This window comes from Protopterus annectens, chromosome 8.part0 (genome assembly GCF_019279795.1).
Source record: "Protopterus annectens isolate FY-2018-M chromosome 8.part0, PAN1.0, whole genome shotgun sequence".
NCBI classification, from domain to species: Eukaryota; Metazoa; Chordata; order Ceratodontiformes; family Protopteridae; genus Protopterus; species Protopterus annectens.
The window spans coordinates 1,398,988,488-1,399,004,548 of NC_056741.1; the positions used below are offsets into that span (position 1 = coordinate 1,398,988,488).

The window sequence follows — 16,061 nt, forward strand, 5'->3', positions numbered from 1 at the left end:
TGCATGCCAACATCTTATATACAGTAAGTGTAAAAGTGTAGTGAGAGAAGAAGAAGGAAAAATAGATGGCATTCCCCCATTACCTAGTAAACATGAGAATGTTTGCTTTGCAGAGAATAAAAAGTGTCCAGATTATTACTTTTCATTAGTTACAATTTGTAATGTAAAATGCATATGTTTTATTACCAAATCTCCCATTTACTTCATGAAAACAAACATATTTATGAAAACAAACATATTTTAATATAAATGAAAGGTAAAGCTGCTTTAACTATACAGTGGTGTCCACCATGTACTGTCTGGCACTGTACCTTATGTGATGCCCACCACTCTATACTGCCAATAGTGCGTTAAAATCCACTGTCTTTTGTTTCTTAGTAGTACTGCCAGTCACTGTACAGCTCCTATTAGGGAATACTGTGCTCTGACAGTCACTGGACACTGCCACTCAGTGCGTGCAGGCCTACTAGTCAGAAACATGAACTACTATTCACTGTGTACTGCCCATCAGTAACACTTCCAGTCATTTATCAGTGTCCATCAGTGAGTATCGTGCACTGTCAATCACTAGCTGCTATCCTCAGAAGCATTGCCAGTCTTTGTGCAGTGCATGTCAGTGAGCGTCATGTACTGTTGGTTACTTGGTACTACCCTTCAGTAGTACTGCCAGTCATTGTGCAGTACCTGTCAGTGAGTGTCATGCACTACCAGTCAGTGAGTATTACCCATCGGTAGTACTACCAGTTGTCGCACAGTGCCTGTCAGTGAGCGTCATGTACTGTCGGTCACCGGGTCTACCCTTCAGTAGTATTACCACTCATTGTGCATTGCCTGTCAATGAGTGTCATGCACTGCCAGTCACTGGGTACTACCCTTCAGTACTGCCAGTCATTGTGCACTACCCATGTGCAAACATTACATGCTGACAGTCAGTGCGTAATGACCCTAAGAAGTACTGCCATACACTGTAAAGCGCCAGTCAGTGAACTTTGTGCAGTGCCTGTCACCAAGTACTGCCCCTTAGCTGCTATATCAGTGTATGTTTTGCTGTGCCAGTAAATGGGCAGTATCCCTCAGAGTATGCTTTGTACTTCCAGTCACTGAGCATTGTCCCTTAGTTACACTGTCAGATTATACTTTGCACTGACCCAGTAAACAAGCTAGATAAATAAAAACTGCATTCTACAAGGCGTGTAGCCGCATACTGCAGCTAGTTTGCATGCCACCTACTACTGTATAATGCCAACCACTGTTTATTCCCTCCAGTTGGATGTTGCTAAGTGCTATGTACTCCAATATCATATACAGTCACTAATTATAAGATTGCAACTGCTAGCAATCCTGCAACATAAAGACTTGTTTTCAAAGGCTACATTACAAACCTAGAAGGCTGTATGTATGTTGCACTGTGGACTGAATGGTTTAGTATAGTGCCAATAATTTACTGTCTACCGTTGTTTAAGCATACCCTGTGGACATTCTTGGATACTTTAACCAAATTAGATTTTGGAGTAAGAGACCATTGGCTGAATGGAACAGAAAATGTACTTTGTATGAAAAGTGCTTTGGGTTGTTTTACATCCAACAGGAACTCACAACTACAGTGTTGTATAGGTAAAGAAATGTACTGGGATCCAACATCCTACCTGGTAGATAGTTCAGTCAAGCAGTCTAGCAACCCTCCTATCCATCCAGATGTTTCTGCATTGCTTTGTAATTATAAGAAAAGTGTGATGTAAAACAGAAACTCGCAAATGTATGGTCAACTGTACAACCTTGTCTGCTAAAAGACAGCAAATGAATTTTAGCACACCTCTCAACTGTACAGATTTTCGCAGTACGTCCAGATTTTGGCCTCATATTTTTGGTCCATTTTTCATATACTTGTGGTTTTCATGCAAATTAGTGGTAAGTCTTTACAGATTGTAGTTAGAAGATAATGACAGACATTTGAGTTTCAGACTTGATATCCTTCAGAAAATTCATGCTAATGCAAAAACTGTTCTGTCAACTTTCTAAGTTTGTGAGAGCAGTTTTTAGAAATGATCCCTGTTTTGGGGCCTTTGTCCCACTTTTATGTATAACTTTGTCCAGATTTCTTGCTCTGAGAGGTTGAGATGTATGATGATGAGACCTCTTAATTTACTTTTTTATTGTTAGCTTTATTATTTGTTTATATTGTTCATAATATTGTGATGTATTTCAGGTTACTGTAGCTTATAGCTTAAAAGCTTGGGAGACAAGGCTGTGAGCATTCATATTCTGCTCCACAAACCTATTTGCATATTTTGTGACCTGCATGTTACAACTCCACTTTTTATGGGTAATTGTACACAGACACTTGTGCTAACTAAACTTTATTCATATATTAAGCAGTGGTGTCTGTCAGGTGATGGGTTTGAGGGTAAAAAAAGATTTTCTAAGTTAATGTTCACAAAGAGTACAAACTAATTTCTTTCTTGTGGTCATAAATGTTTTTTTTTAGGCAAACCCTGTCATGTCTCCAGTGAACCTTGTATCTCAGAATGTCCGTCTGATGAGGCCTACTGTTCTACAACAAGCCTCTGGTGTTGACTCATTCAAGTTCCCCCAGACATCTTGTCAATCAGAAGCTGGATTCATGGAGGAAGACAGTGTCAACACACCCAAGGTCAGCCATTTTCATATTGTTCTGTGAAACAGAAGTAAATGTGCTTTTAAATGCATCCTGTGATCTCAGGTGATACATGGCAACAAGACTTCAGGTCTCAGTTCAGATCATAGCCAATCCTTATCGTGTGATGAAAGGCCTTTGGAAACCCAGTCTGTGTTTATAAAAAGTACTGTTAGCACTTTATCCAGATCACGGGCATATGGTTTGGGGTAGATCATAAATTACAGGAGTTGGAGAATGATAGGGTAACAACAGAAAGACTGGGCAAAAATTAGAAAAGGTGCCTGAAATTTTGGATCAGCCACCACAGGAAAGCTATTACTGCTGTGTATGTCTTTTTGAGTTAAACAAATAAACTCATTAAGCTAATCTAGTACTATAGACCCAGCAAACTTAAAGGTATAATGTACATATGAACTTCACCCTGTAGTTCTGGCCTCCAATCGTTCATCCCTCACTTACCTACCATACAAAAACTTCACCCTGTAGTTCTGGCTTCCAGTCCTTCATCCTTCACTTACCTACCATACAAAATGTAGTTTACCTGTTGTGGAATATGTCCCCCTATAGGGTCTCCAAACCTGGTGGAGTGGCTGGTTCTCCCTGGGAGCAACCAGTAAAGGAAAAGCCTCTTTGTTCAAACTAATGCACTGTTGTATTCCTGTAGCTAATTTGCTGTCAGACAGCTAACCAGAATAGAATGAACACATTCTCAGAATTTAGCTAGACTTGTAATAGTCTGAAGACTGATCGCCTAGTATTAATTAGCTTAGCTTGTAATAGTCTGTAGACTGATAGCGTAATATTAATTAGCTAGGTTTGTAATAGTCTGCAGATGGATAGCATTATATTAATTAGCTAGATTTGTAATAGTCTGCAGACTGATGGTGCAATATTAATTAGCTAGGTTTGTAATAGTCTGCAGACTGACAGCCCAGTATTAATTAACTATGTTTGTAATAGTCTGCAGTCTGATAGCATAATATTAATTAGCTAGGTTTGTATTAGTCTGTAGACTGATAGTGTAATATTAATTAGCTAGGTTTGTAATAGTCTGCAGACTGATAGCATAATATTAATTAGCTAGGTTTGTAATAGTCTGTAGACTGATAGTGTAATATTAATTAGCTAGGTTTGTAATAGTCTGTAGACTGATAGTGTAATATTAATTAGCTAGGTTTGTAATAGTCTGTAGACTGATAGTGTAATATTAATTAGCTAGGTTTGTAATAGTTTGCAGACTGATAGTGTAATATTAATTAGCTAGGTTTGTAATAGTTTGCAGACTGATAGTCTAGTATGAAAGGTAAAACCAGATCTTCATGATTAACTCAAGCAAATACCACTGGAACAATCATTGCTTAGACTTTAGGTTTTTCAAATAGATCCTCACCAACAGGTTTTCAATGTTTTACAGGTAAATCAAACCAACCACATCAGCGGTAAGTGAAAAAGATCTGCTGAACCGCTCTAGAAAATGCTGGCTTACATGTGATGACACTCACCCACCATCATTTTTATTTATTTTTTTCGTGGCAAGTTATATTTTTGATTTTTGATTCTCCGATTGGCCTAGGTCTTGTATCTGAAGAAGCTTAAATTCAGCAGCGAAAGCGTTTACTTTAATATTGGATTGCTCTTTCATTTAGTTAACTCCAGCCCCATAAAATAGGCACTCCTAGTTTACTGTTTTATTCACTCCACTTTAATTTCAAATAGATTCATTATATAGATAGATGACACTGGACACCCAGTAAAATAAGGCACCCTTGATTCCATGTTTATGTTGACTTCAACACACATGTTGTTCCCGTAAACCTGCAAAGATAAAAGACTTTTTAATGGCTAAAAAATTCAGTCAAAAGACTTTTAAAACTGGAAACTTTTTTAATTTTTATAATAACATTGTGAATGAATTTTTTTCCTTAACAATGGAGATGGAGGTGAATAACAGCCTAACCTAACCAGTCTATGACTCATATTTTAATTAGGAACTTGGCCTCCCTCTGAATCAGCTGGCCTGACTATTAGTTATTCCATAACTCTTATTTTAATTAAGGACTAGAATGGGCATGTCTTCGTTGAAGGTTGGGCGTCGAGCTGGCACCTCGGCACCCGTAAAAAAATCTACTGCCAATCATCAGCGGACCGGAGTTCCGCTGTGGCAACCCCTAACCGGGAAAAGCCGAAAGAAGAACAACTTGGTGTCCCCCTCCAATCAGCTGACCTGACTATTAGCCAATCCATGACTTTTATTCTAATTAGGGACTTAAACTCTCCTCCAACCTACAGACCCAGCTATAAGCCAATCAGAAACTATAGCTCTACCCCCAATCATAAGTGCTGTTTTCCACCACACCCCCTTGTTTACAGTTATTTAAACAACTAGAATTTAAATGTTTTTTTTAGGAAGAAACATTGTATTTGATGAAGTCTGATAGACAAAAGCAGTCATTACTTTGAATAAACTGGACAACTTTAAGCTCAAAGAAGAATTGCTTTTTGTTTTTATTGCTTGAATTTGAGAATGTGTACATTCTACTCTGGACAGCTGTCTGCCTGCAAAATACCTACATGAATACAACAGTGGATTACTTGAAAGAAAGAGGCTTTTCCTTTTGTGTCCACGTACCTACTGTGTGACACTGAACAAGTTAAAACAGTCCTGGGTCATCTGTGAAAAGAAGCATTGCTGTTTAGTGGGTATAAAAGACCAGTAAGTAAAATAAAATAATTACAACCTCCATCCCCAAAGCATGTAACTTCTGCAGCATTTATTACATATCCTGAGAATCCAGCCTGTCATTGGTTCATTGGATTTGAATGGCCAGCATGTTGTATAGTCAGTGTTCAAGGAGGTGGTAAAGAGGCAATACTTTAACTTTCAGTTGTCTGCTCACTTCTCAGTTTTTCCTGAAATGAGATACTAACACTTATCTCTTACTGTTATCAAATGGAAGTTCAGTAACAATGCAAAAGTGGCTGTTGGAGTGGGATACAGAATATAGTCCACCGCATGTATACGGACTGCATTCCACTGCAGGTATATGGACTATGTTCCATTGGATTTATACGGACTATGTTTCACTGCATGTGTATGCTTGTCTGTTACAGCAAAACACCTAGACCACAACATAATAAGGATGAGTAAAACAAAGTAACAAACAAATGAGTACAAAAGCCTTGTGTAATCTCCTGCAATAGCTGGGACATCTAAATGTGTCTATTTGTACACAACTGATTTCTCCAAACACTCCTCAGAGGAGAACTGTCTCTGGGGAACTTTAACCTTTTCGGGGAGGGGGTCTTGTGGAAGCAGTGTTGGAAAGAGACTGTGTCAACATTTAATAATGAGGAAGACGTTTTATTGAATTGTATTATCACAACCACATTTCAGAACTGGCATACTTTGTTGCAGTTCTCCGAAAACAGGCTTGTTAACCTTTAAAGGGTTGTGTATGCAAGTAAGTACTTATGTGTCCCCGATGGTTTGAGGCAGGGAGAGGAAAAACCTTCAAATTTTGTACTCGTGGGCGGCGTGTGGCATTATTTCGGTGAACTCCACAGTGCCACACTGTATCGCAAATCCTGCTTTGCTGATTACAACGTCAGCAAAGGGTGGTTGCTCAGGAATATTTTGTCTGACTGCTCAGGGTTAGTACCCATCCAAGACAAAGGTGCCTGCAAGAAATACTGTGTAAGGGGACACTGATTCCTCAGGGACTGATGTCTTTTTCCCCAGTGGGACTCCTCAGCCGGGGGTGTTAAGTGGTTGTCCCGCCTCAGACAGATACTTCTGATCATATGTAGCTGCAGCATCCACTTAAAGTACTACCAACAGGTGCCCCACATGCTGAATGATTTGCACACATGTCCCAAACGTAGCAATCCCCCCTTGCAGTGTGTAAACCTAAACATAATTGAAATGGAATGGATTGCTTTTTGGTGAAGGTGCTGAGTTGCATTAGTTCGATGAGGAGTGAGAAGCAGCACTCTTTCTTATAAGGCTGAAAAGGCCATTACCAGGCAAGACAGATTCTCACCTTATCCCTCTTCCAATGTAAACAAACAATCACAAACAATAGTTTCAGTACTCGAAAGAAATCGCTGTGTTTCTGTGAACACTTTATACACCCCTTCTTAGCTTAGCAGACCTCATTTCACACAAACCTAGCGATTTCTGCAAGTACTGAAATGTGGTTGCGATAATACGTAAGAACCGGAAAATGTTCTACAGCACCAGTGCAAGACCACAACAATACTTGTTTGTTAGTGTTGCATAAATGCTTACAGTGTAACTCCCTGCTGTTGTGTTGCAGTACACAAGTTTATATGCAGTGCAAATAATTTTGATTTTGTCATGCATATTAAATGTGAAAAAGTTACAGTAATAAAGAGACATTTAACATTGCTTGTGACAAAATTTTTATCCATTGCCCAGTGTCACAGAGAGGGCATATAGTGCATCCTTTGTTGCTAATCACATCTCAAAAATGGTACAGCAACATCCATGGAGGTGGTGGGGAGTTGGCAGCTAAGTGCACTAAAGAAGACTTAAAGTGGAGCAAATGATCAGTACTACACAATGCAGAGAACCCCCAACCCCAGCTTGCAAATAAATGAAGGTTATATTCCATTGGAAGGTTTAGAGAATTGCCTCTCTCCTTTGACTTAGTTCTAGGTATGCAAGCTGTCTTTAGTTTGTACATGTGGCACTATGTGACAGAAGAAAGGCTTAAGGACTGGGAATTAAAATCCACACTGCTTTTTAATGGTGATCACAGATATTGTTAGATATTATTTTCTGGAAATGCTTTTTAATGCAGACTTTATTTATAAATTAGGGGCAAAGGGCAGTATGTGCCAAGATAAGTAATGGAATATACTGTTGAACTGATAGATAATCCAGTTCATGATTGCTGACTGAGAGAGAGACTGTGAAAACATAGCTTATTGACTTTCTCAAACAAAAAGTAAATCCACAGCTCTGGAATTAATATAGCAAGGGCCTCTTAGCAAGCTGAATGTTGCAGAACATAGCTAGATTTCACACTTGTGATGAGACCTAATAAGATTGAAGCATGTCAGTCAGTCAGTAGTAGAATTTGGTTTATTGCCCAGACTGCCCTGTTAAAGATATACCATTGAGCCATTCATACTGCAGAAACAGTCACGAAAAATGTGTGCTGTACTTATTACCTATTTTTGTTGTATGTCTTTACAGTCTGTCACTAAGTTACACCTGAAAAGAGGCCCCAGTTGTCCAGTTCACATACTTGCTGTATAAATAGATGGGATAGATAGATAGATAGATAGATAGATAGATAGATAGATAGATAGATAGGTAGATAGACAGATAGACAGATAGACAGACAGAGACAGACAGACAGATAGATAGATAGATAGATAGATAGATAGATAGATAGGTAGATCGTCAGCTACAGTGCTGTAATTCTCTAACCTTGTCAGCTAATTTTATTTTATTGTAGGCCAGATTCCCTGCTGGAGGAGAGAGAGATCCAGAAGTCAGTGATTCTTTGGGGAGTATGAGTATCCTTTAGCCTTGGATCAATAATCCTGTGTATGTGGTCCCAAGGGTACACATGAGCCCCAAAACTAATAAGTTTGAGCTTTTTTTAAAGGCATTAAAGGTGAGGACATAGAAAGGATGTACTAAAGTATTCCACCCACTTAAGAAGGTATTTCTTGAAGATCATATAATGTGGTGGGTACCTGCGTGTTTGTCATGCATTTGAAGAGGTAAGGGCTGGCATGAGTTGCCTCCAATGAGATTACAAAAGCTGGCAATGGCAGTCAGTGATCCAGTTACAGAGGTAACTAGTCTGTCATTAGCAGTTGAAGTTGATTCTGCATGGCAAGTTGTCTCGAGATTCTGCATGGCAAGTTGTCTCAGACCCTAAATGCTACTTCTCTGTATGATGGTTGACAGCTGAGCTTTACAAAGCAGAGCTCTTATCAGTCCAGCTTGAATCATTTCTATGACTGGGTCACCATTGAGTTAGACAAGTGAAAACGTGTGGATGTGGTGTGTCTTGACTTTCAATAAAGCCTTTGGCACTTAATAGCAAAGGATGTTGGTAAGCAGTTTAAAGGGTGGAGAGGTGGGTATCATGTTGGTAAAGCAGATTACAAGATGGCTTGGAATCAGAAAGTGATAGTTTAAGGATGACTAGCAGGAAAAATATTGCTAAGCAGTGGGGGTCAAGGCATTCTGTGATGAGACCAGTCCAGTTTAGTGTGTCTGTGCTACATATATCCCTGTACCTGGCAAGCAAGATCAACATATGTGTTAATCATACAAATATTGGTGCAATATCCAATGAAGGCAGGAAAAGCTAGGGTACTTACGTATTATTGCAATCTGATTTTCAACCTGGACTAAATCGTTATGTTTGTACGAAAATGTGAATGTTACCCTAAAAGGTGTGTAAAGTATTAATTAACAGTCTGTCATGTTGTGTATGACCCATGAAGACGATTAACGGTCAGATGTAGTTTTTCTCAGGGACGTACTTTTCCGACGTAACTTAGTTTCAGTCGAAGTAGCCCAGGCTTGGCTGCTGACTGTTCCTCAGCCACTGTCAAGTAGGGATGATACTTACTCATGTAAGTGTTGCTTTACAGTTAATCCTGTCTTGCAAGGGTCCAGGTCCCAGACAGTATTTGACCATTGCAATGACAAAGGTGTTAAACTGTTGCACTGCAGCTTGATAGATTTTTTTCCATTTGCAAGGCATATGTGTTCCAAACTGTTGTTTTCACAAGTTTTTATCCATGTGTTGGTGTAACATGTGTGTGATAGACGTTTTGTTCCCTTGTATTAATCGACAGTGACATTCATGTTTTTGCCTATGGGTTTGGAAGCTGTCATATTGTCTGTATGTTTGTTCTTCTGGTTGTACTCATGAAATTTATTGTATTTTGCATGGAGTTTCACTTAAAAAAAATAACACTTTGTACCTGTAAGACAACTTTTCCTTATTCAGTTTGGTGCATACTTGGTTTTGTGAAAGATGTGCAGGGTAGTGTGAAGATGTATAACATTGCCATACACACATCCTTCTTCACATGACTGAGAGGGAGCAGCCCTCCATACTGCATTGCTCATTCTCTCTGCCCGGGAGACCATGTTCCCCGGGGATGCAAATTTGACCATTATTCCTCTTGGCAAGTCCTAAACCAGCTGAGAGAATAACAGTTGACACTTGGCACTAGCCTTTTCCAGACTAACATTGCTAGTTTCACGAAACCATTGCAGAGTGTGGCAGGGCCCAAATCTGGTTGCGATAATACATAAAAACAGTGGCTTACATCGTGGGCAGATACTCAAATAATAAGTCCTTTAAAAATATACTAAAAAAGAAAATTAATTTAACCTTAATGGGTGTCATAGCTTCAGCTATGTAGGCTAGTCATTTTCCACAGCACTAAAACTTCTCAGTTCTACATGTAAAGAAAAGAACTAAATTCTCTATTTTTTTACTCATGCATCACTAGAACTCCCTCTCCCCCCACTTAATTAATTTTCTCCTTCCCCCATCCACTGTCAAACTCCATTATTCTATACAACGTCTTTTCTAGCTACCTCCAGTACACATATGACATGTTCAGTTATTACTGACATCCTTGAAAAGTTTCCATTTCCAGGGTTCATAGGTAAGTTCGAGGCAATTGGTCTACAGACCATTATAAGCCCAGCCAATAACCCATATTCAAAAGTTCCCTCCTGCCTCAAGGCGAATAATAGAAGATAAACCAGGGGAGAATTTAAGGTTGCCTATCCAATTATCTAGCATTACCTTGAAGATGGTAAGGGTGCTACTCTGCTTAACATGTAGCAAAAGTCTGCTCCAGAGGTGAGGGATACGTTGAAATATGAGTCTTTCACACCAACAAATCTTACTTATTTGTTAATGGATATTTAGTCCCTTTAATCTGGTATTTGAGATACTGTTTGTCTTTGAAAGAACAGAAGGTCAAATCGGGATAGATCACTCAAGTTCATGAAGGTGAAGTGTAATAGCTGTAGATGCCACAAATGTTATAGCTTTTATTGTAATATTTTATTATCTGTGTTTTTCTCACATTTGTAAACCTTTCATTTTATTTTACATTTTGTTCTTTCAAGATTGCAAACGATTATTAAACTTGTGCTCATTATCTATTTATTTATTTAGTTTGTTAACTGGGTAGTGTCCGACTGGGCCAGGGGCCCATTATCAGTGGAGACCCAGGGTGAAAATCTCCACATTGTACAATACAATACAGAACAATACAATACATGCAGCAGTAATTTATATACAAAGCAACTTGTGGTTTATATACAGAACAAAACAAGTTCAAATAAAAATTCAACAACAATGATAGATATGCAATTAAGCAGAGAAATAATTAATTTTGATTAGAGTCAAATATCATATGTAGGTAATAGTTATGTGCATTGTATGTTTGAAGCATGTATCTATGGCTAAGGATGTCTATCAGTATATTATATGATGTATATCAGTATATTATATGATGTCTATCAAGTATATTATATGATGTATATCAGTATATTATATGATGTATATCAGTGTATTATATGATGTATATCAGTATATGTATTTCAGTTTCAAAGGTTCCTTCTTTTCATCAGACAATGCACTATATGTTATAGAATGTATATCAGTATTATACATTGCCTGTGGCCCAGGTCATAGCTGAAAAGGTCCTTGGACCGGCCCACCTATCCATATAACAAATTCTAATAAGTAAGGTAAAATAAATCCGGGTTGGATTCAGTATTAGAAAAAATATGGTTATGCAATTTGGAGAAAGGATCTTGTCAAGACTATTCATTAAATCTAATTAAATTTTACTATGAAGTGAAAACAACCCGGGATAAAAGTAATAGAATGCAGCAGTGAAAATGATAGATCAGAATCCCTCCAGTTGACATAGCTTTAGCTCCACTGAAGATACATCAAGAATTAAAATTTTGCAGCAGAAAATTTAGCATTAATGTACTCCATGAACTACAGATGTCTCTGTGCAGAAAGTACGCAGAAAACACTGTACACTACCATCTTTCCATAATCAAAAAAAGGTGACAAATGACTTAGAAAGTGTTGCGGCTTTGTATTAGAACATTACCCCACCACGATTTTCGCGCAGGAATGGGCATGGCCTACATGATTGACAGGGCTGAATGACAAGCAGTGACATGGTGAATGTCAATTATTTTCTACATTTACAAGTGCACCATCGAAAGCACCGCATGTCCTGGGTGTCTGACTTGCTTTGTCACTTTGTACTTAACCACATACTGTGTAGGGTAAGAAGCGGGTCAGAAGGGCAGTATGTGCGCAGTATCCACAAGTTCCCGTTTTGCTGTCCATACCCATAACCCGTGCACTCCCACCTTTCTTTGGTATAATGTGCAGTAATTGCTTTTGTATGGGAGCAAGCCCCCCTGCACCCCCCCCCCCCCAACCTTTCTGTAAATATTTTTTTTCTGGAGATAAAGCAACATGCAATATTCTGAGGCAGTGGGACAATAAATACATGCAATAAAAAAGACCTCCCAGAAAGGTCGCCACCCACACCTCACACCTTTACAGAATAGGAATTTTAAGTCTGTGTAATAGATTCTATACATGTAACATTTTATGTGTTTGCCCCCTCCCCTTTAAAGAATTGTAATTCTCAGTGTAATAGTGTGATACTTTTGTATAAATGCAGCATATTCTGTGTTTGTTGTAATAGGTAAAAATCTGTTTGGGTCGATATACCATTTGTAACATCACGTTCTGCCAAATTATTTAGTCTAACATTTAATATATTGAAGCTTTTGATCAATGGAAATTGGAAATCGTGGTACCAGCAAATAAGGGAGAAAAGGCTTTGTATTGAAATAATTACAAAGCTTACAATGCTCATTTCTGTGAAGTTTTCCCAAGTTTATTCAAAGCAGTTTTCAAAATAAATTCATGCGGAGGGTGCTGGGCGGGGTTTGGGCGGTCCTTGCTACTGTGCATTTGGTGGGGTAATATACTAATACAAAACCAGTGTTGCAACAAGCATACATTGAACTCAAGTTCATTCTAAAATAGAATGTTTTTAGACAATTCTATACATGTTTATTAGCACAGGGCTTCTGTTTCCATGGGAACTCTTACTGTCCTATACATAGGTTCATAGGTTCATAGGTTGGTACTGGGCTATCTGCCCGAAGGCATATATTAGCCCAGCCACATTGTGCGGTATTCACCGCCCCTTTAGTAGTTCCCTAGACCCTTGCACTAGCAGCTAGTACCCTTGGCCCCTATCTAGTAGTGCTGTTGGTGTGATCCCCGGTGTGAACTTTCTGTTACCCATCCCACTCATCAAGGTTTCTCTTGAAGAGTGATAGTGAGGGGCTCTGTCTTATGTAGATCGGGACCTTGTTCCATAGTAAGGGAAGTCTCTGCAAAGGGAATCTATCCTTCCAGCATGTTCTATTCATTGTTATGTTGAGGTTTATATCCCTAATGCGTGTAGCTCGAGTAGATTTGGTTTTGCTAAGATGGAGCATGTTCAACAATTCTGGGTTGGACATGGCTCTGTACGTTAGACAGAGATCACCTCTGACATATGTCTATTTTTCAGTTAATTACAACTGTTTGTCAAAAACAGTCATTTGGGAGCAATTTTACTCACCATAGTGACCCGTAGAGTGTACATACCCATCTCATAGTACTAGTAAAGTTGCCTGAATACCAACAAGGTATCAGCTGGACCTCCATCTAGCTGAAATACTCATTTGTACAAACTTCATACATTGAGTCAATTAAACTGTTTAAAACTTCAGTAAATATTTGTGGTACATTAGAATATCCGTAGAAAAGGGACAGTATGTAGGGCAGCAATGGAAAAAGATTCAGTGGAAGCATGAAGCACTTACCCTTACGGTATCTTGCTCTGCAGATTTTGAAACAGCAGTGATGAAGCTCAGTAGGATCTCGGTGTACATAATGTACTGACTGGATTTCAGGTATGTTTTGCAGAACATACCCGATTTTTCTCGTATTATTTCTGCGCTCCTATGTACCCCTCGACCTTTTATTTCAAGAAATGTGGCCAAAACATAAATAAAGGAGGAGACCAATTGTTAATGTTGCTCTTATAGGTTCATAGGTAGGTACTAGGCTATCTGTCCATAGGCATTTAAAAGCCTAGCCGGAATGTGTTGGTTTTCGCCGCCCCCTTAGATTAGTTCCCTGTGCCTCTGTCCAGCAGAGCCATTGAAGTGATCCCTGGGGTGAACTTTCTGTTTCCCAACTCGTCAAGGTTTCTCTTGAAGGGGGTTAGCGAGGAGCTCTGCCTAATGTAGATTGGAATCTTGTTCCAGAGCATGGGAAGTCTCTGGGACAGGAATCTATCCCCCCAGCATGTCCTATTTATTGTTGTGGTGAGGTTTAGATCCCTGGAGCGTGTGGCTTGAGGGGATATGGTTTTCTTTAGGTGGAGCATGTCCATCAATTCTGGATTGGACATGGCCTTGTATGTCAGGCAGAGATCACCTCTGAGTAGGCGGTATGCAACCGAGTACAGCTGGAGTTTCTTCAGTCAAGCTGCATAGGGCATCTGCTTGAGGCCAGTGATCCTCTTGGTGAGGTACTTCTGTGGTTTTTCCAGTTGTTGCAGGTGTCTTGTAAGGTACATCCCAAATGGGGCATTGTACTCTGTGATGGGTTTGATGAGTGATGCATAGAGGGGCCCAATGACCTCTTTCAATCTGGATGCAAACCCTTTTGTGATTAGGTGGGCCACATAGAAGGATTTTCTAACCACTTTGGCAATATGATTATCAAAGGAGAGGTTACTATCAACTTGGGTCCCCAGATACCTTATTACGTCTTCCATATTTAGGGGGCTACCACCTATGTGGTAGTTTGTTTTTTCTAAAGGGGATGACTATGCACTTTTTGGCATTTAGCTTAAGGCCATGGTTTTGACACTAGGTATCTGTCTCAGTGAGACCCTTTTGGAGGATGTCTGTGTCAGCCGGAGAGTCAGTTATAGCCCCTAGGGTCTGGCCCGGCTGGTGTCGCACTTCACCCTATAGCTGCAGTTTTTCGGGTATAAAGGCATCACCCCGGCCATTTTCCTCAGTCTTTCTTGCGGCGTGGCCGAAGCAAGAAGCTGTTAGCAAGTGCGATTCGGTCAGATCCAGAGATTACCTGTTACTCACGAATATTGACTGTTCAATAAGCTTTTTAACCGCCGGACTTTTTCTTGCCTCAGCCCGATTCATGAGAAACAGATTTTTATCTTATCTTGTGAAACAAATACCTCATAAAGATCCCTCTCCTACGCAATACATTGTTTAGGCCCAGACCACGGTATAGCAGCTTGTATACAATGCTTCTTTTAACCCGGCCGTAATGATGGCGTCGGTCGGGTTAACTGAACAGATTTTTGGCTATGATTTTGCCTATATGCGTGGGATCCTCCAGAATTATAAAAGTGGAATAGGCGTTCTAGAGGCAGAAACCAATCCAGGGGTGCCGCCAGGGGGGGCCAGTGGCAAAGGTAACAACCAGCGAGGCGGATGTAGCATATGCAACAGGAAAGGAAGAAAACCAATTTCAAGACACACAAAATGGATAGGAAATGTGGAAATTGTATGTACTTTTGTTACTCTGCAGCAGAAACCCACAGCAGAGAGGCCTCACTCCAGGGCTAAGGGCTACAGCCACTACAGCTTTATGGAGAGGCTACTAAGGACATTATAGATTTGCAGTCATCTGTGAACTTGGTCAGCCATAGTCCTCCTGTGCTTGCCTGTACCTCTGAGAAGTATATGCCGAACAGGAGGGGTCCTAGGACTCAGCCCTGGGGAATGCCACTTGTAACCGGTTTAGAGTCAGACCTAGCTCCCGCAACTCTTAGCATGTGGGTTATGTCCGTGAGCCAGTTGGCAACCCATCTCGTGATGTAGGGGTTTATGTTCAGGCTGGTGAGCTTGTCTATAACACCTTAGTGGGGAATGGTGTCAAAGGCCTTTGCAAGGTCTAGGTAGGCTGTGTGGACCACCTTTCCCTCATCTATAGCCTTGGTAACTGTCTCAAAGAAGTCCACCAGGTTTAGGAGGCATGATCTGCCCTTAACAAAGCCGAACTGGGTAAGGTCCAGTGTTTGGAGGTTTCCAGTGTCTCTGTTAATGAGATCCATGATGATGCGCTCCATAGCTTTGCAGACCAAGCTAGTCAGGCTTATAGGGCGGTAGTTCCCAGGGTCCGCTGTGGCTCCACCTTTGTGGAGTGGAGTAACCGTTGCTGTGTGCCACTCTGTGGGCACGTAGCCCGTGAAGAGGCTGAGTTTAAACAGTGTGTTTAGGTGAGGGGTTAGTTCATTTTTGAGCTCT

At 40.1% G+C, this 16,061-nt stretch overlaps 1 protein-coding gene across 1 annotated transcript in view; it reads left to right on the plus strand.

Moving 5' to 3' along the window:
* SIK2 (salt inducible kinase 2) overlaps nucleotides 1-16,061 on the plus strand; it is an 811,735-nt gene that overhangs the window by 653,821 nt on the left and 141,853 nt on the right. Inside the window, exon 9 of the mRNA XM_044080995.1 lies at nucleotides 2,486-2,650. Coding sequence (XP_043936930.1) covers nucleotides 2,486-2,650 — 165 coding nt within the window. The remainder of the gene's footprint in view (nucleotides 1-2,485; nucleotides 2,651-16,061) is intronic.